The sequence below is a fragment of the Platalea leucorodia genome (assembly GCF_965183815.1).
Source record: "Platalea leucorodia genome assembly, chromosome: 1".
NCBI lineage: Eukaryota > Metazoa > Chordata > Aves > Pelecaniformes > Threskiornithidae > Platalea > Platalea leucorodia.
In genome coordinates, this window is record NC_138823.1 from 167689406 (window position 1) to 167715203 (window position 25798).

Genomic DNA, 25798 nt, shown 5'->3' on the forward strand with positions numbered 1-25798 from the left:
GGACGGTGACAAACCCCCCGGGGGGCGGGGGACACTCACTTCTTTCCTGAACACCTCCTTGCTCTTCTTGGCTAGCTCGCTCGACGTGTCCGCTTCCGCCGTCTTGGGCTTCTTGGAAGACTGGAAAGAGGGAAATAAAAGGGTGTTGGACGCTGTCCGGGGCGAGCAGGGATCCCTGTCCCAGCCCCGTCCCCGTCCCCGCCGTGGGGACAGTGCTCCGGCCACCCATCCCTGCTCCGCTGCCCGGCGGGCGGCGGGCGCTTCCCAGCCTGTTCCCGGTGAGCTTCCCAGCCCGTTGCCGGCACTTCCCAGCCCGATGCCGGCATGCTCTCCAGCCCAATCCAGGCACGCTTCCCAGCCTGATCCCGGTGAGCTTCCCAGCCCAGTGCCGGTGCGCTCCCCGGTCCAATCCTGGCAGTCCTGGTGTGCTCCCCAACCCATTCCCAACACCCTTCCCAGCCTGGTCCCAGTGCACTCCCTAGCCCGATGCCGGCATGCCTCCCAGCCCGATCCAGGCACGCTTCCCAGCCCAGTCCCAGTAACCTTCCCAGCCCAATACCAGCACACTCCCCACCCCAAACCAGGAACGCTTCCCAGCCTGGTCCCGGTGAGCTTCCCAGCCCGATGCCGGCATGCTCCTCACCCCAATCCAGGCATGGTTCCCAGCCCAGTGCTGGCACGCTCCCCACCCTGACCCGGCACGCTTCCTAGCCCGGTGCCGGCGTGCTTCCCAGCCCGGTGCCGGCGCGCTTCCCAGCCTAGTCCTGGCACGCTCTCCAGCCCGGTGCCGGCGCACTTCCCAGGCCGGTCCCAGCACACTCCCAGCCCAATTCCGGAGTGCTTCCCAGCCCAGTCCCAGCACACTCCCCAGCCTGGTCCTGGCACGCTTCCCAGCCTGGTCCCAGCACACTCCCCAGCCCGGTCCCCGCACGCTTCCCAGTGCGCCCCAGCCACGCTGCTGGGCTGGGAGCACGCCAGGACTGGTTTTCTTTGGAAAAAAAGCTGGAAAAAGGGCGCGGGCTGGTCCTGGGGGAGCCGGGCTGGTCTGGGGGGCAAGCGCTGCGGGGGGTATTACCTTCAGCCGGAGGCGAGGGAGAAGCTCCCCCTCCATTTATTTCACGCCCGTTAAAGCCTAATTACCGGCACGCGGAGGATTTGCAGGGATGAATCCAGCAGGGCCGGACACCGGGCAGGGGGGACGCTGTCCTAACCCTGCTCCGGGGGCCGTTAGGGCCACGCTCGTTTATTCAGCCCGGTAATCAAAGCCAGGAGCTTGGTGGCAGCTATCAGCCGCGGCAGAACCATCCCCGCCGGAGCGGCGTGCCGGCACACCGGCACCCTCGTGCCGACACCGCTGCGAGGGCCGGGACCCCACTGGCGAGCATTTACAGCAGATGATCGTTAGCTATAGGCGACTGCGGGAGAATAAAGTGAATTTTATCGGAATTTCTGGCTGTTCCCCCGAGTACCGATCCCACAGGCACCGGCTGCTTTAATTCGCTGCCTGTATTAATGGTGTAGGAACGGCACCCGCCGCATCCTGGTGAGCACCCCTTCGCCGCCGGCTCGACGCCCGCCTCCCCCCGCGCGCCCATCCCGGCGGGCTTTGCCTTCCAGCCCCGCGACCTCCTCGAAAAGCAGCGTCTCTCCTCCGGCGCCGGGTTCGGAGAGAGGTGTGGGTACCGCGGGTCATCACGACTCAGGTTTTAAGGACAGAGAGCTCAAAAGGGCTTGTTCAAGGCTTGCAAAGCCGGGGGAGGTTTGCCTTCTCCTTCTGCTCCTTGAAGGTGCCCTGCTATTTCTTTTTATTTAAAAAAACCCAATTTTTTTGAGTATTTAACACTGAAAAAAGCAGGAGCCATCCCATCCCTTTCAAACCCCAAAGACGCGCCCGGCTGAGGCTGGAGGGCAGAGCTGCAAAGTCTCGCAAGCAAACGAACGCCGGCGCTTAATCAACCCTTGACGGGGAAGTTTTATTGCCGAGGGCTGTCCCGAGCGAGCGCTGGTGCGTCTCAGGGCTGGCCGCACATCAAAGCTCGCCGCTCCCCGCTCCCCGCTCGGGTCCCGACATCAAAAGGTTGGTTAATGGGGAGCAGATGGCTCCCTGCCGGCTCCCGGCGCGGCACGGCGGCGGCACCGAGCCCTGCCACCTCCCGTCACCAAGCCCTTCTCCATCACCGACCCCTTCTCCGGCACCGAGCCCCGAGTTCACCGGCACACCCGAATTTCCCTTCATTCCCTGCGCCAGCAGAAGGAAGGAGTTATTTTCTACAGTTTGGTAACGACGGGGATTTTAATTTAGCCCTCAAAGGACGTTATAAATTACCAGCGCTAATTAGCTTCAGGAGAGCCGGAGGATGGGCTTGGAGGAGCTTGCAGGGAAGCGCCGCAAAGGCCACGTAAAGACGCGTGTAAATAAATGCGTAAAGAAAGTAAATGCAAAAATAAAGCCTGGCCTGGATGGATTAAGCCTAGGACTAAAGGCTCCTGGGATTTCAAGCTGTGGAAAGGCTCCATCGCTTCCCACCACAACCGCGGGAGCTGCCTGGGCTGCGGGGGTGACCTGGAAGGGGAAAATAGCACTTTTTTGGGGACCGGAGCGGGAAGGAGAAGCCAAAGGCCGGCTGGCCACCAAGGCCGCCGGACGGGAGAGCTGTGAGCCGACGCAGGGCTGTGGTCCCTGCCGGCACCAGGCAGGCAGCGCGGTCCGGCAGCTCGGGCGAGACCCCGCTCCGCTTGGCCGCAGCACGCGGGATCGGGGGAAAAACCAGTGCCAAAATATTCAGGGGCACGAAGAGGAGAAATAGAAACCGTATTTCTAAGCTACTTCTTGCACAAAAGTGCTAATTCCTCCTTATGCTAAAATTAATCTTTATTTTGACATTAAAACCTCCTTATCGAAGGACTTTAGCCTGCCTTGACGTGACCGCAGGGCTTCCCCCGGAGCCCCTCCAAAGCGCTCCCGTAATCCAAAGCCGTGCCGCCCGCCAGGAAAACTGTAACACAGGGAAAGCCCCCAAAAACGACGGAATTCACCTTTATCAGCCTTGCTGCTTTATGCAAAACCCCTCCAGAGGAGAGGCGGGGATGGAGAGGGGGGCAAAGACGCTGTGAGGGGAAAACCAGCCTGGGATCCAGCCAAACGGGCCGGGAAATTTGCACGCTGCTCTTCTCCGGGATAAGGCTGCTGGGATCTGCCCCGCTGATGCCGACCTTTCCGTGCTCTTCGGGAGGCACCGATGGGCAGAGACACAAACACATCCGTGCAATCAATCCGGGCTTTTTCCGTCTTCAAAGGATGCAAAAACTTCAGCATCCAGCCCTGTGTCATTGCCAACCTCCCCGAGCGCTCCGCCGGGCCACCCTCTCATGAAACCCCTTTTCCCGGGACAAAAAACGGGTTTTAAGATGTGCTTTAAAGGGAAATAGTGAGGCTCCGCGTGCGTCTTGTGCCTTTCCATCAAAACCAGTAAACCGGCATGCGAGCCCCAGGCGAGCTCACCCCCCGCTGACGCCAGCCGGGGCGACGCCGGCCCCGCCGGGGCTCTGAGGGTATCAAGAAGGAGCAGGTGATGCTCGGAAGCGCGTTGAACACGCTCCGGAGGAAATAAAATACCCAACTCGCCGCCGTCGCAGGCGTTTCGCCGGGGCGAGCGGTGCCCCGCAGCCGGGATCCACCAGGAATAGCAGCAGCAGCTGTTGGATGGCCGGAGCCGCGACGCCGGCGGGTTTTATCCCGCTTGGAAAAGGTGCGGGGTGGGGAGGAGGAGGGTAAAAAAATCCAAGGAATGTGGTTGCAATTTCAGGGTGGAAGCATCGTTACGGAGGCGGCGGCGAGCGAGCTACGACCACGTGGGAATTCAACGTTATTTCCACAGCCGGGAAAAGCCCAACCTTTAGGCGATCCCGGCCGAGAAGAAAAAGATTTAAAGCTTTAAAGTGAGGAAGAACCCCATCGCCGTGAGGTCAGCCAAAGCGGCGCGGCCGGTGTTAACTTAGGAACGAGGTATTGATGGCTTCAGAGAAGTTTTGCACCTGAAAACAGGGATTTGGGGGGTTGAGTGAGCAGCAAAATCTCCGAGCAGAAGCAGCCAGCTCACCTCTGCCCCGAGGCGAAGCCCTTCGAGCATCGCCCCGGTCTTCAGCACCTTTTTTATCCCAAAGGTCTTGAAGCCGGCGTTTACAGAAGCACCTTTCCTCGCTGCTCCCTTTGCAGCCACAGGCACCGCCGAGACCCTCGGAAGTCATAAGAAAAAGACTCCCAAGCTGCACGGCACCAGCACAAACAGATTTTCTCGCTCAGAAGAGCCCAACCTTCGTCTCAGCACCTTGTTCTCATCACAGGGATGCTCCCCAGTATCTCCAGGCTGGTCCACACCATCCAACTTTCGCTCACGTGGCTAGAGCAGCAAATCCCCCCCATGGAGATGCAGTTTACGGCTATTCTGGCTTAATAAAACCTCGCCTTAAAGCCTAAAATGAAGGTCTGTTTGATAAATAGGTTCTCGTGGCTCACTTTGCACACCGATATCCTTCAACAGCCATTTGCCACCCAACCCAGAAGCGACAGGCAAGTGCAGATAAACTGGGATCGACCCGAGGCGAGCACACGGAAAACCCTTCCCAGCGAAGTGAAACGCGCTGTAGAAAAGAGGCGAATTAGGAATATTTGTTGTTCTTTTCAGCCTGAGTCATCTGGAGAGTTCATAAAGCCGGATGAGCTCAGTGTTTAATGCTTTGGCTGAGCACGATAAAGTGAGGTATCGGCACGGCCGCTGCACGCTACCGAGCCCCAAGCTCCCCTAAGGGATCCAGCGAGCCCCAGTGATCCCGGGACGCTCGCGGGTTTAGGAACCCCCCCAGCGCCCCGACTATTTGCTCCTTTGCCCGCCGAGGTTCCCAGAACGGCGAGGGATGCTGGCAGGGTACGCGCGATGCCGACCCAGGGACAAAAATCATTTAAAAGGCTTTTCTGGATTCCTCTGCAGAAGTAAAGGCTCCGCGGCCGAGCAGCGCGTACCAGGCCTTAGTTCATTTTCTAATTAACTTTCTTATAGGAGATAAATATTTGTAAATAACGTAGTTTAAGTGAACTCGCCAGGAATCCTGGCTGAAGTATTCGAAGGCATTATGGGGACCGGGTTAACCCTTAGGGAACTGGCAGCACGTGGGAAGAGCCTGCGGGAAGGCGACGGCAGCAGCGGGAGACGTTCCTGGGCCTTGTAGGACGGACGGCGCCTTCAGTACCTACAGCAAATCCATGCCGGGTCTGTGGGTATCACCGGAGCATCACAAGAATTGCTCCCCGAGAGTTATAACCTGATAAACCTTTCTTTCCGTGGCTCTTCTCTCTTCTTTTTAGGGAATCGGAAAGGTATATAAGGCTGATTTATCTACAGGGGCTCAGCAATCGCTGCTCAGGCTCTGCCCTGCTCTGCAAGGGCTGGCAGAGCTGGAAACCCGCACCGACGGCAGACGTGTCCCTCCGAGGAGGCTCAGCCAAGTCCCCTCCCGCCGAGCGCTGGGGTAGATATGGCCACAGAGGGACCTAACTGGAAATCCAGTCCCATTTGGAGAGCAGCTCTGTCCCCTCAGGTGTCACCTTTGAGAGCAGGAGCGACGGAGACGCTGCAGCGCTCACCAGGAAAGCAGAAAGGCAGCTGGTGGTGGAGGCAACACAGAGCTCCCCACTCCCCTGCTGCGGCACCGTTACTTTTTCCTATTTCAATGTTATCCCCCCGCAATGCCCCTTTTTTCGGCCAGTTACAAGGTCGTCGCCGCACATGAGGTTGGAGCAACGCTTGGTATCCAGGGCAGAACATCAGCCGCCCCCCCAGGGAAGTCCTGCGCTCACGCAAGCCGCGATCGGCACAGCCCGAGAGAATCATAGAATCACAGAATCGTTAAGGTTGGAAAAGACCCTTAAGATCATCGAGTCCAACCGCTAACCCAGCGCTGCCAAGGCCACCACTAACCCATGTCCCCAAGCACCACATCTCCCCGGCTTTTCAATCCCCCCAGGGATGGGGACTCAGCCCCTGCCCGGGGCAGCCTGGGCCAGGGCCTGGCAGCCCTTTGGGGAAGGGATTGTTCCTAACACCCACCCCAACCCTGCCCTGGCGCAGCTTGAGGCCGTTCCCTCTCGTCCCATCGCTTGTTCCTGGGGAGCAGAGACCGACCCCCCCGGCTCCAGCCTCCTTTCAGGCCGTTGCAGAGAGCGATGAGGGCTCCCCTCAGCCTCCTCTTCTCCAGGCTGAGCCCCCCCAGCTCCCCCAGCCGCTCCTCCCCAGCCTTGTGCTCCAGCCCCTGCCCCAGCCTCGCTGCCCTGCTCTGGCCACGCTCCAGCCCCTCCATGGCCGCCTTGGGGTGCGGGGCCCAGCGCTGAGCACAGCATTCGAGGGGCGGCCTCACCAGTGCCCAGCACGGGGGGACCATCCCTGCCCCGCTCCTGCTGGCCACACCGTTCCTGACACAAGCCAGGGTGCCACTGGCCCCCTTGGCCACCTGGGCACCCTGCTGGCTCGTGTCCAGCGGCTGTCGACCAGCACCCCCAGGCCCTTTCCCGCCGGGCAGCTCCCAGCCGCTCCTCCCCACGCCTGCAGCGGTGCCTGGGGTTGCTGTGCCCCCAGGGCAGGACCCGGCCCTGAGCCTTGTTGAATCTCTGAGAGGTGACAAAGGAGCACCGGGGTCTTTACCAAGCCAGCACCCAGAAGGACAAGGAGGTGAGAGCACCGCGAAAATCTCTGCTCAACTATTTGCCACCAGGGCAAAACCTGGCAGCAACCAGGGCAAGCTGCTCTTCAGCGGCTACCGGCCAGCACAGCATGTGTCATCAGGTATTTCAGAGTGGCAAGAAAAGAACAACTTAACTCCGTTAATCCTCTACCACTATTTTAAAGCACAAAAAACCACTGGCCCCATGGTCAATACAGCCACTACGGCTTATCTCAGGTCGCTGCTGTCCCTCCATCGCCCCCCAAGTCCGTACCGACCCCAACAACAGCCCCGGCGTTTGCTGCTCCTGCTCCGCAGGACAGGATCACCCCCGCGCTCTGCCCCAGAGACGTTAACGCCGCGTTTCCCTCGCTGACCCCCGGCGCTTACCTTCATGGGGTTTTCATCGTACGTTGGGGTCCCGAGGTCCATTTCAGCTTCGTGTTCAAGGCTGGCGTCATCCCCTGGGCTGTCCCAGGTAGGAGGGTCCCATTGGGTTTGCCTGGAGGAAGACAGACAGACAGACCACCGTCACCCTCTTAAAAGTAACTGGTACCTGCTTATTGATTGTCCCATCAACTGGGACATCTGGTCTCCATCAGTCATCGAAACTCTTAACACGGGTGTAACGCATGGCCCTCTCTTGCTATTAATGATGAGTTTGAGTAGGCTTCTAAGTTGGAGAAGGCTGAAGGCAAGCAAGAAGAACGTAAAAAAGGGAATTTGCACGATTTTCTATCACCGGTGACAGCGCGAGATCCAGGGAAGTTCGTCACAGGCATGAAATAAAAAAGATGGGCGATTCTGGCGTGGAAAGACGGGAGACATCACAGCGGAGACGTCGGGGAAGGCGCTCCTTCCCCCAGAGCAAGGGCCGGCCCTTGGCACCTCGAGCCAAGTGTTCAGCCACCGGTATCTCGTGGCAGAAAGGCCACAGACCAAAGATCTTGAGAAAGGCCACGGGAATGAGCAGGAGCTTGAAAGGATGGATGGGCAGATGACACCAAGCTCTTCCATACGCTGGAAGAGGCTAAACGCAGGGCTAGAGGTCTCCTGGGCTCACCGCACGTGGGAAGCGCCGTTTCGGCAGAAGCATCTCAGCTGAGATGGAAGAAACCATCAGAGGCTGCCAACGAGCGGGGAAGAGCCCCACCACGCTCAAACTGGGGAAGGATGGGGAGAACTGGTCTGGACAACCATCAGCATCCGAGAGCTGATACAGGACGGTGCCGGGGAGGAACACCACAGAGCCGGGGAGGAACACAACCAGGAGAAATGGGGGCCAACAGGACAGACGGCTGTCTTTGCAGGACTAGGGACTCTCCATCAGGTGAGAGGACTCACAAACAGACTAAACGAGAGGGATGCAAAGGCCAGATCTCCAGCAGCCCACGTCAGGTCCGGATGTGACCTAACGCAGCAACTATTTTCCATCTCTAAACTCTGTGTGAAGCCAGGACGCGCACTCTTCGCTGCAATAAAAAAACCAAACCTGAAAGCCTGCATCAAAAGGAGTCGCTGGTTTGAGTTTCTCGAGGTTTCTGACCTGTATCAGAAACCCTGTCCCACTTCAAGGCTTTTTACTTTTCAGGAAACGCTGGGGGAAAGGCGAAAGCCGTGTTTCAACCAGCCCCCACGTGCTCCATCGTGCCGCTTCATTCTCCAGATGCTGCTGGCTATCCCTGACCTCAGACCGCTACTGAGTTGATTGCTACGTAAAATGCAATATTCAAAAAGAAAAAAAAGGGAGAAAAAATTAAAAAGAAAGCATATCAAGAAATAAGATTTCCTTTCCTCTACTGGCCTCGTCCTGTCGGAAGATACACAGTTAAAAGGAGGAGTGAAAGAAATGTTCCAGCATGTGCTCCTCGAAAAAGTACAAGATTAATTATATTAAATTAGCGGCTTCTCGTCTAGCTGCGGAAGATGCACGGAGGAGACGTTCCTTGCCAAGGGGGAAGGCTCAGTTGGGTCTCCCCATCTCATTGCAAGGCTTCCAAACCACGGCACAAATCACAAATTCCCGCTCGACTGTTTTCTTTTTCTTCCTGGGGTTTGAAGGTCTCCTGCTCCGCTGTCGGTGCAACTCTTGATGCGTACGGTAGCCAGAAGGAGTCCAAACATTGAAATTGAGACTGAAAAGATCGATCGATGCAGAGAAATGTGCGCAAGTAACAATAACTGACATCAAGACAGTCAGGACATGTAAGAAAATACTCAGGCTTAACCCTTTAGAGAGGTGGATCCCCATACAGACCTCATATGGAGTTTGAAATTAAAAAAAGACTAAAATTCATTATACTCATTTTAGATAAGTTCATAGGTATTGATCCATAAACCTGGTACCTTCCAAAACTGATCGCAAAGGTATGAGGAAAACACTGGGAAATTATTTCTTGCTCCAGAACAGACGGGAGGCTTGAAGATGGAAAGAATGAGGGTGAGAAAACCAACCCTTCGATGCCCCACGCCATGGATCACGGCTGATCCCCGAGCCACCGCAGCCCGGGGTTATTTGCCCGGCACCGCTGGCAGAGCCGCACGGGCGTTTCAGAGCACGAGGGGCAGACAAGGTCTCTACCTGTTAATTCTGCTGCCATTTTGGCACCATATGCGGCACGGCGCGTTCCGGCAGAGTGATGGGAACCAAAGATGATGTCAAAAGAACTAAATCCAACTTGACCGAGATACTGAGGAGAAAGATGGTGCTGAACATCCATTTCTCTTCCACCCAATTCCTTTGCTTGAGCTATCAATCTCCAGCCCCGAAGCAGCCATCACGCTCACCTCGGTATCGCGCTCACCTCGTTATCGCGCTCACCTCGTTACCACGTGGTAGTAGTAGATCTTCCCCTCTGGATCTCGGGCTGTTTTCCAGTTGGGTGGGAGGACAATCGTTTTGGGTTTTGGAGGGGATGGTGGAGGCAAGTCCAGGAGGTTGTTGGTCACCACAAGCTCTGGCTGAAAATAGCACAAAAGGGGTGAAGAGAACGACATGAGTGGTCGTGACAGCGGTCAGAGCAGCCCCGACAGCTCTTTCCCCCATGACAAAGACTTTGTTGAAGGGAAAACTTAAAAACAGCATTAGTGTTGGCCCAAGAAGTGATGAGGACAATGTCTTTCCCTAGTTCTTCATCAAATACCCCAAGCACCCGCTCGACCACACCTTGAGCTTATAATGCAGCCGCTTTGCCACCTGTGCTCTTAAATCCTCCGTGGTGGCTGCCAAAACCACCACTTCTGATGGAGGGGCTTCAGCGGCAAAACCAGGTCGTGGAGCTCGCAGGTGCCCACCCATGCACAGCCTTCTCGGATGTGCTGTGAGAAAGCCTGAACACAACAGGATCTGGGCTCAAAACCCCAAAAATGTGTCTGATGCCCGCACCCAGCCTGGAGAGGAGCACCCCAAAGGGTGCCAGCACGCTGCCGCATGGGAAACTCCTCCGGCTGGTACCACCAACGCTTTCACAGCATCCAGAAGCCACGGGGAATCACGCAAACCCAAAGCAGACGGAGACGAACGCTCCCCATCCCTTCTGACCCACCAAGCCTTACCTGCTGGATAGGCTGAGGCTGCCCAGCTGCGACGATCGTAGTTACTGCTGTCGGTGGCTGCACGATGACTCCCTGCGGATGAGCCGTGTAAATCTGCTGGCCCTGGATGTACTGGAGACCTGGCTGGGCGTAACTCTGAAACGGAGCATGAGGAATCACAAGTCAGCTTGCTTTACCAAAAAACCCTTTACTGGAGGACACAGTACAGCTTTCCTTACTGGGAATCAAATAGTGGAGGCAAGAAGAGGATCATAGTCCTCAAGGACGAGGGGAAGGTAACATTCAAACCAAACAGCAATAACCAGTGACCGAGGTGGGGTTCAACCAAACGATCTTCATATACAATTGGCCTATTTGCTATCCCAGGAGTCGTACAATCGCCTACGTCTTGCTTTTAGGAAGAACTAGGCACTGGCAAGATGCTGAACACCCGCACCCTTGTTAACGACGACAAAGTAGAAGGAGACAGCACTTCGGCACGGTCATTCGGAGCTCAAGGCTGAGCCTGATGGAAAGGGACGTGTAATTCGGAGGAAACAGATAAAGAAGGTAGATCTGTTGGGTTTTTTGGTTGGTTGAAGTCATACAAGAGCTGGTAGCTCCAGACCCTGCTTCCAAAAGTCAACAGAAGGCGAGCTCACACCTCCAGGTTTTCATTGAATCATAGAATCGTTAAGGTTGGAAAGGACCTCTGAGGTCATCGAGTCCAACCTGTTAACCTAACTGCCTGGTCCACCTCTAAACCACGTCCCACGTTTTACCGCTTACTTGGTCAGTGACAGTGGAAGCTCTTACCCAGAAATATCCGTTCACCAGAATCAACAATCAAAAAAACAACGTAACTTTTATAAACAGGTTAAAAAACATCTCTGCAAGCTGTAAACTCCTGCTCGGCCCCAACAACTACGATAAATGGCGACTGCACATGGAAAATACCCTGCCTAAATGTGCTTTTCTCCGACTCTTGGATGGGAAGTTGTCTGAGAAGTGCTACTGCAGCTTCATATTAGAGCAAAGTAGGATGCTCTCACATTAAGAACACTGGCAAAGAGCGAGCAAAGCATACCAGGCTGGTACCCTTCGTTTTGTGGGCGCTTCGTGCCGCGCTGTGCCTGAAATGGAAATTACCTGTACAATCGGTGGGGTCGTCTGCGAGTAGGGGGATGTCACACCGTAAACGGTCTGACAGGTCTGTCCTTGGTAATATATGGCTGGTTGGGACTGGGCTGGCGAGTACTGCTGTTGTACAGCTACAGTCTGCTGGCTGGAATCCCAGACTCCGTAGCTCTGGCTCTGCACCGGTCCCGGCGCGGCCACGGGCAGGACGGCCACGTTGGGTTCTTGATGGACCACGGTGTCGCTTTGTGCTACATACTGCGGAGTCGTAACCTCCATCGTCGTTGCTACATGTTGGACTACTGGTACCGGCTGAGGCGTAGTGAGGGTTGGTTCTACCGTGTGCCCGACCAAAGTCTGCGGGTGCTCGTACGCCGCCGGCGAGCACATTGAATCCATGGTGGGCGTGGGCAGCAGCACCTTGCCAGCGTTGGGGTTGCTGGGGTCTACGTAGGCTTGCATGGGGTAGCCAGGCGGGTAGCCGATAAAGCTGTGGTGGGGCGTGCCGTAGCCCATGGAGTCGTAGGGCAGGGGGGACGTCATCCCCAGGTTTTGCAGTTGCTGTTGCTGTTTCTGGGCTTCCCGCTGGGCGACCTCTTGCTCGAACAGCTTCCTGCGCTCCTCTGTGGACAGCTTGTTGCGATCCTTAAGCCGGACTTTCTTCTTCGAAGACGCTGGTGTGTCATACCTGGGAGAGAAAGAAAAGAAAAGGCTTTGTGAGACCTCAGAAACCTGCAGGTCCAGGGCTCCAGCAGTAAAAGAGCCACCACCAACGGTGGCAGGCCTGGGCGGGCCCAAATGCCCGACAGCAGCAGCAATTCCTAAAAACATTCATTTGTTTTCAGCTGCTTGACCAACCTTGGCAACTCAGAGAGAGGAGGAACACCCAACCGGTCCTGCTCATCCACGAGCGAGGAGCCAGGGCAGATTGAGCTAAGTCCCACTGGATTTATCAGCTTCAGTTCAGTGCTGAAGCTAAGGGAGACGCAAAGATGCAGCAGAAGCAGTCTGGAGGACCTGCTGGGCAGCACCGAGATACCTGGAGAGGGGAGGCAATGTCTCCAGGGCCACAGGGAACCGGAGGAGAGGGCGGCATAAGCAGGGTGCCCCCCGAACAGGCTGGGTACCCGTGCTGGAGACCCTCTGCCACGGTTTCCCAAAGCAGGACCAAGGAAGAAGGGTTTTGGAAGAGGCTCTCCAAACAGAAGGCGCAGCTCACACCACAGCATCTTCACCCCCGAAGACCCGGGCAGCTCAGCGACGGGGAGAGCACCCCGTCTTTCTTGGCTAAGGACCCCCCCGCGTTGGCGGAGCTGCAGACACCGCGCGTTTGCCGACACGACGAAGAACAAGGGAATTACAAACAGCACGTTTCTGTTTAGAGTTATGCTATTTACCAGACCACAGATTCAGCTTAAAAAATAATAAAGCGTGGATGGATTTTTTTAATTCTTTTTTACGAATAAGAATTTTCATCCCAAGACACAGAGCAGCTGGAGGGATTTTTCCAAGGAGTTAAAGAGGGGGGGGGGGGGGGGTGGCAGGGGGGAAGCCTAAGGACTTTGATCAGACCTCAACCATGGAAAATTTGAGATCAAAGGTGGATATTTTGAGAAGTTACGAGTGTGGTAAAACAGGGATTACAAGCAAAAATGCTTTGCAGCCCTAATGTAATGGATTCTACAAAGCATCCAGTATATTCTCTATATACTCACTTTAAGTTCATGCGTTCCATTTACATATCAAAAGCACATTGCTACCAACAGATACACTTAAGATGTTTCCTCGCATTCCCAGAGTAGCTGCAAGGATCTGTTAATGCGAACCGTATTGACGTGAAGAGTCCAATTTCAATAATTAAAGTCTTTCCTAGCACTGCCTGGAGAGTTTACACGAGAGGCAGTCGGCGTGAAGGGACGGGCAGAAGAAAAGGGAGGGTTTAGCACAGAGCAAGCCAGCGATGCTCTTGTATTTACTCTGCTCCTCTCTCCACCTATTTTATTTGTCTTATTAAATCTTATGAAATCTTATGAAATCTTATGAAAGCTTTCATATAACAAAGGGGGAGAGTCAGAACTGGGAGAGCATCCCCAAAGAAGGATGCCAGCACTCCGGTCCTTCTCCCAGCGAGCGCCGCTCACCGACAAGGATGCCGGCCGCAGGAGGGAAGAGCCAGAGCAGGAGACTCCTCGCCTGCAAAAGAGTTTGTTCTATTTAAAATAACACAAAAAATTCATTATTTATTCCATCCTCCTTCATATCTCTTGACACACCGCCATTACTCAGCTCCACTTCCACCCCCAGACCTCGGTGATGTTTCCATCCGCCAAATGGCTAATTACAGTATTATAGATTTACGTCTTATTTTTTTATCCAGATGGTTTAAACTTTCCCAGCAGAGCTCACTACGAGGACAAAAATTTCCTCGTCTGGCTGACTCACCACCAATTGTTCCCTAATTACTAAGTGGCTTTAGATCCTATTTAAGAGGGGCAACAGAAAACTGACTTCTTGAAAGGAAATTCCTTGGTATTCTTACTGCCGTTAACATGATCTGAAGTCTCCCTGAAATACAAGACGTGTAATATTTTCCTTCTCTTAATTAAGACGCAACTTTCGAGGGAGGAAAACGAGCATCTGGTACCAAGCAGCCGCTGATTCGTGCGCTGCCTTGGACCAGCCCTGCCGTCACCGTCGCCTCTCTCGCTCCTCCGGCCGCCGGCAGGGTTTGGCTGTGCCCGGCCGCACACTCGCGGGACGCTTGGGAATGACGCCGGGAGCCGGCACAGGCTCGGGCACTCTAAAAGCCATGGTCTGAGTCTATAGGAAAAGGAAAGAGCAGCTTTGGGTGGCTGCCAGGGTCATTGCGCTGATCCGATTCTCACTTAAAATCTGGGAGAACGGCTAATAATTAAAAATATTTTCTCTTTCTGCTTGTTCCTTGAACTGGCCAACTCATCAAGACAAAAGACATCTACATTTCAGTTATCTAGCCCTTATCTTTACTCCTAAACATCCATCCCACCAGACCTGGTCAGCAGAAATATTTCACATGGACGGGCACAACTCGTGCTACCGCGACACAAATGGGTTGCTTTTATCTTCTGATTGATCTTCAGCATCTGTGCACACTAATTTCAAGTATTTTATACTTTCACTGGAGCTTATAGACTTCATGCTTTGTTTCCCTAGACAATCTGTGTTGAAAAATCCTTTTTTTAATAAGACGTAAGTAAATTTGAAGTCCCCACACCCCCTTGTATCCATCACTTGCAAAAAGTACGCGGGGTAGGTGGGAATCCATCGGGCAACGGAGCGCCCGCAAAAAAGAAACACAAAGTAAAACCACCGCAAGGTCTTTAAAACTTAAGAGACGCCTTTGCAGCCACGGCAGCGTGATGCCGCCATTCCCGGGGGAGGCAGGAGACACGGCACCAGCTCGGTGGGCTCGTACCTACCTGGACCGCTTTCCTGGCGCTCAGCGCTTTTGGGGGATGTTCACTTGGTCAAGGAAGCTGTTTTGCGTGAGGAATCCTGTTTGGCTTGGGTACTGCTAGTGCTTGCACAGGCACGCTCGCGGTTTAAGTTTCGAATAATCCCCAAGCGCACTGGGGGTAGGTGGAGGAGAAGAAGGGAATGGGTTTTGAAGGACTCAGAAGACCTCTTTGCATTAAGAGGGCTACATCCCGAATTTCTGCCTGAGAGCTGGATATAGCTTCCCCCTCGTCACCCATCTAATTCCCAAAACGTGCCTGAAGACGCAGGTGTCGGTTATCTGAAGATGAAGGTGTCGGTTATCTGAAGACGAAGGTGTAGGTTACCCGAGAGGAGAGGCCACCTAACACCAAGGAGCCACCCAATTCTGGCCAGGGAACGCATCTCACCATGTACATGGGATTCCTCCAGGAGAAAATTTCCTTCCCCATCCCTGGGTGTTTTCAAAGACCACCAGGACCGTTCTTCCCAGCATTTTTACCCAGGACTACCACAGATCCGATGCTCCCAGCCCAGCGGCCAGACCCTCAGCCCTGCCACCATTGCTGCCAGACAACTTGCCTGTCCTCCGGCCTCTTCGTTCCTCGCTCGTACGCCGAGGACGGAGGGGACAACGAGTCTCTCCGTCTCTTCTTCTCTTTACTCTGGCTCTGCCTCTCGGGATCCCGCTCTCTGCTCAGGATGGGGTTCTTCGGAGTAGGAGTCTGATCCCTGTGGCCAGCTGTCTCTCTCCCACGGTCAGCTGGTGGGGAAAACGGGTAAAAGGGAGAGAATTTTTATAATCCCGTGTATTTCCAGCTCTCCCCTCCTGCAGTTTCAGTAGCTTCTATTAATCACAGAATCCTAGAACACCCCGAGTTGGAAGGAACCCACAAGGATCATCGAGTCCAACTCCTGATCAACAGTCTTCATTCAAACAAGTTAGAGGTTGCCCCGTATCAGCCTCAGGGCTACATTTCCCATCACCCACTGCTTAGATTATCTTCCCTATTTACAGGAGCTGTTTTCAAGGAGTAGGAACGCCGAGCTACGAAGGCAGAACATCTCTTGACGGCCCGGACTGGGAAAATTAAGTGGTTTCATAGGAGCGGAGGGATACATGGGAAAACATGAATACATACCACTGTTCTCCTTTTCTGCTTGACTCTTCTTCGGGATGCGGTACACCTCCTGCAAAGCAAGCCACAAGCAGCGTCAGAGTTGCAGCTACTCACAAGAACAACCCCAATATCTACGGGGCTGCAGGGATCGTAACACGGCACTAATAACAATTCAATCATAATTTTAAAACAAATGAAAAAAAAAAGGGTCTTTTAAAGCAAAGTTCTGGGTTTAGGCAAATTATTGTGGTGCTTTCTATATATTGCCTCTGATCAGCATTTGGTGTTTGAGGAGTTTAGGTGGCTTTTGGGGCCGAGCGCCCCAGGCAGCGTTGCAGGATCTAAGCTGGCCATCCCGCCCACGTGCTACCAGCACCCGACCTTGCAGCTCTGCTGGAATTAGCGAGAAAAAAACGATCTTTGCAATGAAACAAGCTACCCTCCAGGTGCAAAATGGGGCTTTTCTACCTCTTCTTTTGTCAGCCCTGGTGTTCCCACAGCGACCACAGCCTAGGTCTCGGTTTGTCAGGGTGTCTAAGGCCACCGATCCCTGCCCTGGCAGAGCTGAACACAGGCATCTGACCTGTCCTCTAACGACACTGCGGTGACGTGCCTGTCTACCACCAGCGCCTGAAGACCTCCCGTTGTACCCGTCCCGGTCTTCGAGGCAGTTTTAGGTAGCCCTGCGAGGAGCAGGGAGTTGGACTTGATCGTCCTTATGGGTCCCTTCCAACTTGAGATATTCCATGATTCTATGACAGCCGCAGTTTCACCACGCTGGCGAAATAGAGACCGTGCTGGTAGCCATCATTTGCTCACCCTTCTCGTAGGCTCCCATGGACCATCCCTGGGCTTCTCCCAGCACCCTCCAGCCCCATCGGGGACAGGGTCCACCATGTTTCTGTGATGCTCCCCAGATCCAACGTTTGACATCGGAGCATCCCAAGGGAAACGAGGAGGAGGCCATCTCCCAGGTCCGAGTAAACCCCTTCGACCAAGCACCTATTGAAGGCTGCTGAGATCAGCTACCAACGCCCACCACCCCTTCTCCTACGGCAGCCAGCTCCGCACCCTGCTTCTTATCCAGCTCGGGGGTCCTCAGCACGGGAAGGACATGGAGCTGTTGGAGCGGGGCCAGGGGAGGCCACAGAGATGATCAGGGGGATGGAGCACCTCTGCTATGGAGAAAGGTTGAGAGAGGTGGGGTTGTCCAGCCTGGAGAAGAGAAGGCTGCGGGGACACCTTATTGTGGCCTTGCAGGGGGCTTATAAGAAAGATGGGGAAAGGCTTTTTAGCAGGGCCTGTAGCGATAGGACAAGGGGGAATGGTTTTAAACTGAAAGAGGGGAGATTCAGACTGGATATAAGGAAGAAATTGTTTGTGCTGAGGGTGGTGAGACACTGGCCCAGGTTGCCCAGAGCGGTGGGAGATGCCCCATCCCTGGAAACATCCAAGGCCAGGCTGGACGGGGCTCTGAGCACCCTGATCTGGTTGCAGATGTCCCTGCCCACGGCGGGGGGTGGGACTGGATGGCCTTGAGAGGTCCCTTCCCACCTAAAACCTTTCTATGATTCTATGATTCCGTTGCAAATCAAGCCGTATCACCCGGCTGAGCCTCAGGCACAGGGACAGCCCTTGGAAGAAGCGCCACGTCCCAGGTAACCTGCAACTACCAAAGAAACTCACCTTTCCCATGCATTAAGCAGCCCCCCTGCACCCAGTGGCTTTTTATATCCAGGTTTCAGCTAAGAAAAATATATTTATATTATATGTATGTACATAAAAGAAAAAATACATTCTTAGCCCCATGTTTCAGGCTAAGAAAATATATTTGGTGAAATAAATGAAAGTATAAGAAATCCTGTTGTGGTCTGTTCACAAGACAAAACCACTTTGAAAGTGCTGCTGAAGGTTTAAAAAAAAGTGATTTTGGCCAAGTATTTAATTTTTTTTTAAATATTTTTGCTTTTCCATGGAGCCCGAACACAACACAGCAAACACGTGCAATTTGAAGTACCTGCAAATACGCTACCACGTGTGCCGTGACCTCTTCCAGTGATGAGAGGCATTAGGAGTCTGCAAATACGCCTTTTTCTAATGGTTCTTATTTATTTACACGTTTGCTATGGATCAAAAGAGGCAGGAGCAGGAAAACCAGGTCAGGAGAGTGCAGAGCAGAGGGGCAGGACGCAGAAGCATTGCCAGTGCTCCCCCTTCCCAACCCCTTTCCGTCTGGAGCCCAGGCGTGCCGCCCGTGCCCATCCCGCTCAACCCAAGCCATGCCAACCTGGAGAACCCCCCCTTGACCGCGGGGCAGCAGATCGGTGGGGACCAGAGCAGGGAGGAGGACTTGCAGCGGGGCCGGGCCCGCAGCCACCGCCTTAACGCCGGGTGGGCACCCAGGGCGCGAAGCCAAGCGGGTTACGATGCGCACCCAACGCGCCTCTGCGTCTCCAAGACCCCCAAGCCCAGCCCTTGCTGTGCCACCAAGCTCCTACCCAATTTTGGTCCCCTTCGTGCCCCATCCCACCCGCAGCACCGAGGGAATCCCCCGTCATACGCACTCAGGCTGTTACTCATCCCTTGCAGCCATTTCCACCTTCTAATATCTGAATGCTAGCACGACTCCTGGTACGAAGTCACGCATTTCAAACAAACCCGTGTTTCTTCTGCCCGTATTTCAAGGCAGGTCACGGTTCAGAAGCCTGAGCAGCACCTCGCGTAGCCCCAAGCCTGCTGGCAGAGCAAACCGGAGCCGTTTTCTGCTGACCTGCGGGGCTTACGTTACGCAGCTGCTTTCTTAACCAGGTTCTGTTGGCCTTGCAAGGGTCTGTAGGGCATCCTCCGATCACCCCCTTTCAGCATCCCGGCTGATCTTTACATGTATTGCATTAAACCCCCGCCGTGTTTACTTTCCATCGTTATTATCTGCAGTAACGACCTCTCAGCTGCACCCACACAGCCCCTTGCCCCCACGATTTTTGCCCACGCTGGCTCGGTCCCCAAATGCCACCAACTTGTCACCCGCACCGGCCTCCCGGGCAAAAGCGGGACAACGCAGTCACTGCTGAAGAAAAGGTGCTGCTTTGCCACTGGAAATCACAGGAGGCGTTACAGCACTTTTAATTACGTATTGCTTTTCTGACCGACCGGCAGCCCTGGGGTTACGCCGCTTGCTCCGTGCCTTGTTTGCAGCTCCAGGCTGAGACGGCACCGCGGGGAGAAAGAGGAGAAGAGGAGCCTCAAAGACAGCAAGCGCAGAAAAGTGCGTTTTGCTAAGGCATTTTGCTAAGGCGATAGGTATTTCTTCGCAACTTCAAGTTATTTGAGCCAGAAACCGTTGCTCATATATATACGGACGGCACGCTACGTCTTGCTAGACCCCAAAACCCACGTCAGCAGGAATAACTCATCAGCAGCGTCCCATTAACTTAACAAAAAGGGACAGGAGTTGGGAAGGAAAATTAAAACTTCCCGAGGGTCCTGGCCTTGCAAACGCTGGGGCTGGGCCTGCCGCCGTGGAGCACAGCATCCTCGTGAAACGCCACCGGCTTACGCAGCAACACGTATTTTGACGTCCTGTTAAATAACTGTGTATCACTACAGATTACGAAATGAGTTTTATTAGTGCCACCGGGTTTTCGATTGTATTTTTTAATTGAAACGTTCTGACGCTCAAAGCGTAAATGAAACTTTATCATATTAGTGATGCCAATGATCCTGTAGAGAGACATTTTACAGCATCAATGACTGTCCAAATTCTGGGAGCTGGGGAAAAAAGCTCATTTTCTTTTAATACCAGCTCGTAGCAAGCCCTTGCTCTGTTCCCTTCCTGAAGTAATAGAGTAGTTCACAAGAACACCCAGTTATTTGAAGCAGAATGTGATGAACCAGCTATTTTCCAGCTGAATACGACCGGTACGGTCATAACACCAAAGAAACCAAATCGGAGAGAGAAAATCCAGGGCATCCCTGATGGTGGCTGCAGCTGCAACCCCCCAAAAAGGCGATTAATTCATAAAAGATATACTCAGTGCTATACAGAGAAGCTGTTCTGGTGGAGTGTGCCGAGATCCCGGCTTTCCCAGGGCAGGATTTGTGCTTTCCTAGGACCGGAGAGGGAGCAAAGCCAACACCTCGGTGAAGCCACCTCCCCACGTCCCCACTCCCCGGCCACGAGAGCCTCTGAAGGCCGATAATGCTTCGTACGCGATGCGATGCCACATGCACCCATCGCACCTCGACGCCTCGGGGGGAAAAACGCCGGGCAGCTGCCCTTGAACACTAAAATATCCTTTAATTTAGGGCACAGATGAGGCAGAGGGGAGAAAAAGATGCATAAAACTCTTATTAGGGCAGTGAAGGCTGCTTCTAGGTGGGTATTTAAAGCTCCCCTGCGCTGAGAAATGCGAAGCTTTAGCTCGACTTGACTCTCAACCTTATATAATGTTCATTTTCTAAATAAAATAGAGCTGGTTGCAAATGAATCGACCGCTGTCCCCGCTGGCCTGCCCGGTCGCAGCAGATTGCGTCACTCGTTAGCAATGTGTCCACCTCCAGCACTGGATTTAATGAGAGAGCCCAGGCTTGAGAATCCCACTTTTATTGCGTTAGGAAAAAAATACCCATGTGCCCCGTGGGCTAAGAAAATATATTTTCCTTTGGTGAAATAAATGAAAGTATAAGAAACCCCATTGTGGTCTGTTCACAAGACAAAACCACTTCAAAAGTGCTGCTGAAGGTTAAAAAAAAAAAAGTTATTTTGGCCAAGGTTGTGGTTTTTTTTTTAAATACCTATTTTGCTTTTCCATGGAGCGTGAACACAACGCAGCAAACACGTGCAGTTCAAAGCATCTGCAAATGCTCTCACATGTGCCGTGATGAGAGGCATTAAGGGTCTGTAAATACGCCCTTTTTTAATTGTTCTTATTTATTTACACGTTTGCTATGGATCAAAAGACCCCAAATCTAGCATGTTGTTAACTCAACGCAAAGCCACAAGGCAGCAGCTCACCGTCTGGGGTGGGGAGGGACGCAGAAGGAGCCGGCTGGGATAACAAAGCCTATATAATGCTATTTACCCGCCGTCCAGCGGCAGGGATGATTTTGCCTCTTACTGCCTCGTGCGGGAAGGAGCAGACCACGAGGGCAGCTTCTGCAGACCCAAAAGCACCCACCAGCAATAGGTTTGCTCTATTTATTTCCTTTCTCCTGCTTCACCCCCCCAAAAAGCTCTTTCTCAGACACGCCGCAGAGCAGCACGTTCCAAAAAAATCACCCCGCGTCTGGCCCGAGCGGTGGTGCCATCAGGATGAGAAGGTGTGATGAGGAGCCACCGAGCCACGATGGATGAACCAGCCAGGACAGCTAAAGGACAACGCCGCAGGCAAGCGGAGGGAAGAGCTAAGCCAGACCAGCCTGCCCCAAAAGATTTGTCCCATTAAATAGCAGGACGTGCAATGGGAAATTACTGGAAAAAGGGTCAATGGGAACAGAAGGAGGCCAGGGGCCACCTTGAGTAAGTGGACTTGGCAAACACAGCACTGCCCGCTCCTGCTTTAGGTTCACCGTGACATTGAAAGCGCAGCTGCTGAAGCTAAGACATACAGCGATTTCAACTCAATAGAGATAACTGAGTCTAAGCTTTGAGGTCAAAGATGGTTGAACGTGCAAGGGGCAAGAAAGCATCTGCCCTCCCTCGGGAGGAGAAAGCATCTTTCTCTGAAAGACGCGGCTGTGACCGCAGGGACAGGAGGCACTGCCGGGGGAAAACGGGTGAACCCATGGCAGGATCCGTCCCATCAAATGGGATTGCCCTAACGAAGGTCCAGGCGGCTCAAAATACAAGATAACTGCGAAGCGGGGAGCGAGCTACGTCCTGCTGGAGAGCAGCTACGGATCTACCCAACGGGCTGCAGAGCCGCCAGCATCGGTCTGGTGAAGATGGAGGCAGCCGAGCCTTTGAGCCAGCAACGAACGGAGGAATATGTCAAAATTGCTCCATGAAAACCAGATGGTGGTCAAACCAGACGCAAGCCAGGGGGAACTCCGAAGAAAAACCTATTTTATTTTTGGAAACGGAAGCTGCCGGCTCTGAGCGTGCCTAACTGCTAAATCAATGCAACCGCCGCTAACAGAGTCCAAATGGCTCTCTACCTTCCAGAACAATTTTTAATGAGTTGCACAGAAAATTAAACACAGAAAGAAAAGTGATACAAGTTTGTTACAAAGAAAAGAAAAGAAAAAAAAACCACCCCGGGATTGAGGCTGTCCCGCTGCAGCCACAAACCATCCTTGGCTTGGGAGAGGCACGAGAGCTGCAGAGCGGTCTCAAGACTCAACGGATGCAGCAGTAGGAAAGGAAGAGCGCATTTAACCAAGCTCTCCAGATATCTGCCATTTATTTCTGATTTAATGGGACTAAACTGGAGAAGACCAATGGACACCAATGATGGGTGTAGGGAAACAACAGCCCAACGGGGTTGAGGCTCATCTTGTGTTCATGCCAATGCAAGCACAGCAGGCAAAGGGGTGACCGCTCTTCTACGCCAACCCAGCCGCACACCCACGCTTCGAAACCTCTGTCACCCAACTGGGGATCTGGCACATTTCTCCTGGGGCTGAGGGGATGAACCCCACGCCTGGACATAGAGCTGGAAAGCCACCTGCAGCCCTCTGGAGCTCAAGAGCGTTTGGCAGGGCTTACACGCTCAAAGCCAAGACGACCTGCAGACCGCGTTGTCTCACCTAACTCTGCTCTGGAGCACTCTGAACTTATGCTGTTGATTTGTTGAAGAAACACCACGCAACCAAATCCATCCCCTACCAGGCTGGACACCCAATGCTCCACCAGCCAGGGCTGGGTGTCCCTGTCCTTGCTTTCCTCCCTCCTGCGATGCTCCTTTCCTCTCTCTCCCCTCTGCAGCTCCCCACCCCCTCTGCAACAGCATGAAGCTCCAGCACGATGCCAAGGGATGGAGGAGAGCAAGAGAAAGGACTAACGCCACGACATCCCTGCCTGAAGGCCAAAAAAAACCACCACAAACAACAGCCTGGCCGCTCACCAGTGCCTATTGTTTTTGTAAACTATTTCTTGCTGTAAGTTCTAACAAATTATAAGCCTCCTAATTAAAGCATGCGATGTGCATGCCGGAGCGAGAGCCAGGCGCTCCAGGACGGCTGGTCTGGGAACAGGACAGGCAAGAGCAGCTTCACAGGGGCTGTCCTATCAAGATGTATCGGACGTGATTTGGAAAGACTATCTCAGGGGAAGATGAAAGCTCAGCTTGCCTGGGTCATTGGCTCTGCCATGCCTCTTCAGGCTGATAATTAAGTTCATGGAATGCGCGTTTTCATTGCAAAAGAGAAAGACCACCTTGGCCAAAGCTGGGGTAACACCTAAGCCTTGAACTCCAAGTCACTGCTAAATACCTGTGAGGCCAGAAGTGTCCAACTAAAACCTTTTAAACCTAAGACATTTGGCTCTTTCAAAAGGTTTTTCTTAAAAAAAAGATCTTCTCCAACTCATAAGGGCAAGATCCCCAGCTACAACTCCTACCTGCCCCCTCCCCAGAAGGTGAGAGCACCATCTGCCCGTCCAGGGGTGGAGGAAGATGCCAAAAGCTCGGTCCCACCTGCAGCAGAGCGGCACCCGCACCACGCTAGCATGGAGGGACGTTCTGCAGCAGCCAGCGCTGCTGTGCCGGTTGCGTTCACGCGGCATCAGTCGGTCAACAGAGCACACAGGTTCGCTACGGGACAGATTGGAGACGTGTAACGGGTCATCACAAGAAGCCTATGGCTTGGGTAGCGGAGCTGCAGGACCTCAAGGTCCTGCTTTGGGCTAAACGGCGAGGAAACCCCAGTGGCCAGACCACCCTGAAACACCAATGCTATTAAAGCACGTGCTACACTTGAAGCCAAACGTGCTCTCCTGCCCCTCAGCCTTAGCTACTGAAACGTAAGCCATCAAAAGGATGCTGAGAAAAGCTTGCTATGCTCGGCAGTGCTGACCCTACTGCTTGTTCCGGTGATGCCAAGAGGGTACAGTACCGACCGGGTCTGTTGGCCATCACGTTGCATGTCGCCTCCGTCATGGATCTGGCTGTATGGATCAGTCCACGGAGCCTTACCTGGGCACAATCCTCTGGCTGGAGCGGGCTAAGACGCCTGGAAGAACCATGTTGAACCACCACCTGCACCCTGCTGGGTGTCCACCAACCAGCCTTTGCCACCCAGAGTGAGTTTTCAGCATGGGAGAAGATATGCACCGCTTCCTCGGAGAGCAGGAACAGCGTGCACAAGCCCAGGCTGAAAACTTACCCCGTTGGGGAGTGTGAGTGTGTGTTGCGATGGGTATGTAGCAGCGGCCAACACTCCGCGCGGGTCAAGGAGTCGGAGTGTAGGAGCCCTGTAAGCCGAGGACTTACAAGTCCTGTGTATAGAGGTATAGAAAAAGATAGCTCACTTAATCCTTTCATGCCAGGAGTTGGGATTTTCCCGGAGCGACGTCCATTGCCGGCAATGGACGCACCAAAATTACGTCGGCATCAATGAGTTAACCACCTCTGTCCTCTTTTCACCTATTATATTGCTCATGCATCATCCAGCTTCCCAACCATCTTCCCGTTTCTTCACCGTATGCACGCTATGTCCTCTCCCTTCTTCAGCACGGAGTTGAAAATGGAGTTGAGAAAAGGAGACACATGGTCAGCTCCTTGCTGCCCTGAGAAGCTAGATGGAAATGGTTGAAATTACAAGGGGGTCATCAGCAAGACTGGAGAGGACATAGCTTAAGTTACGAGGTTTCAGACCCTCCCGCCCCCCCATCCAATGCCAGTTATTGCAGATGTTCCACCAAGCAAAACAAACCCAGCTTTTAAAAAGCTTGGATCTGCCGGAAAAGGCACCTGGTTCTCTTGCCACTGGGGTGATGGGGTGTTCCAAGGTGACTATCCATCCCCCTTCCATCTAAAGCACTGCCCTGACAACTTAGTCTTTTCTTTTAGACATCGGCCACCTCCGGCCTGGCCTACGGTGGCATCTCAACAGGTGAGAGTCGGACAGAAGCAGTTAACTCTTAGTGCCATGATTAAGTCCAGGACAGAATGCATCCCCAGGTCACGGTTTCCCCATGAATGCTTTACAGAAGAAAAATGAGTTTTCACAGCCCCACGGCACGATTCTGCTCTTTTGGGTTGGATTTGCTGTGGTTACTACAAAGCTTGGGCTTGTGAGATGCAGCTCCATCCCTACGACCAAACACAGGCGCTGCATCAGGCTATCAGCATCCTTGCAATCACCCGAGGTTAATTAATAAGGACACGGAGAGGATGTGAATCCACATCTTAAATAGCAACTGGGACGGGTCGTGACTCCACAGCCTGACCACGGGCTTCAGCCAAGGTCTCTCGATACCCAAGGCTGAGCTCCTCCAAGCTCCAGAGAAAACACAAGCCTTGGTGATAAAATGACACCGTCAGATCAAATTTGGTCTCAAACCAACACTTTGGAGGAGACACTCGTTTTGTGAAACTTCACACTTTTCAGTAGTGTTTTTCAACATTTTTCCTGTGCTGTTTCAAGTTTAAACACCGCAGCACGTGATCCTGGAAGTCAACACGTCTGGTTGCAAACCCAAGACTGGATCCGGGCAGTCCAAACCGAGTCCATCTCCAAAGCAGTGTAGGACTAAGACCTGGCTTAGCTTTCAGTTTAAACAATCCCAGGGATCAGCAACGGATGGAAAAGGACTTTGTTTCAATTTAACCAGAAATTCAACCTGACAGTGTCGCTTCAATACAGAAAACCGTGAGGCC

General features: G+C 53.6%; 1 protein-coding gene across 2 annotated transcripts in view; it reads right to left on the reverse strand.

The window, feature by feature from the left end:
• SETD2 (SET domain containing 2, histone lysine methyltransferase) overlaps positions 1 to 25798 on the reverse strand; it is a gene marked incomplete at its 5' end in the record, with an annotated part of 72890 nt that overhangs the window by 2643 nt on the left and 44449 nt on the right. For both annotated transcript variants that reach the window (XM_082305106.1, XM_082305105.1), the window contains 7 exons: positions 40 to 120; positions 7105 to 7216; positions 9536 to 9675; positions 10270 to 10404; positions 11398 to 12073; positions 15442 to 15622; positions 16002 to 16050. In XM_082305106.1, coding sequence (XP_082161232.1) covers positions 40 to 120; positions 7105 to 7216; positions 9536 to 9675; positions 10270 to 10404; positions 11398 to 12073; positions 15442 to 15622; positions 16002 to 16050 — 1374 coding nt within the window. The remainder of the gene's footprint in view (positions 1 to 39; positions 121 to 7104; positions 7217 to 9535; positions 9676 to 10269; positions 10405 to 11397; positions 12074 to 15441; positions 15623 to 16001; positions 16051 to 25798) is intronic.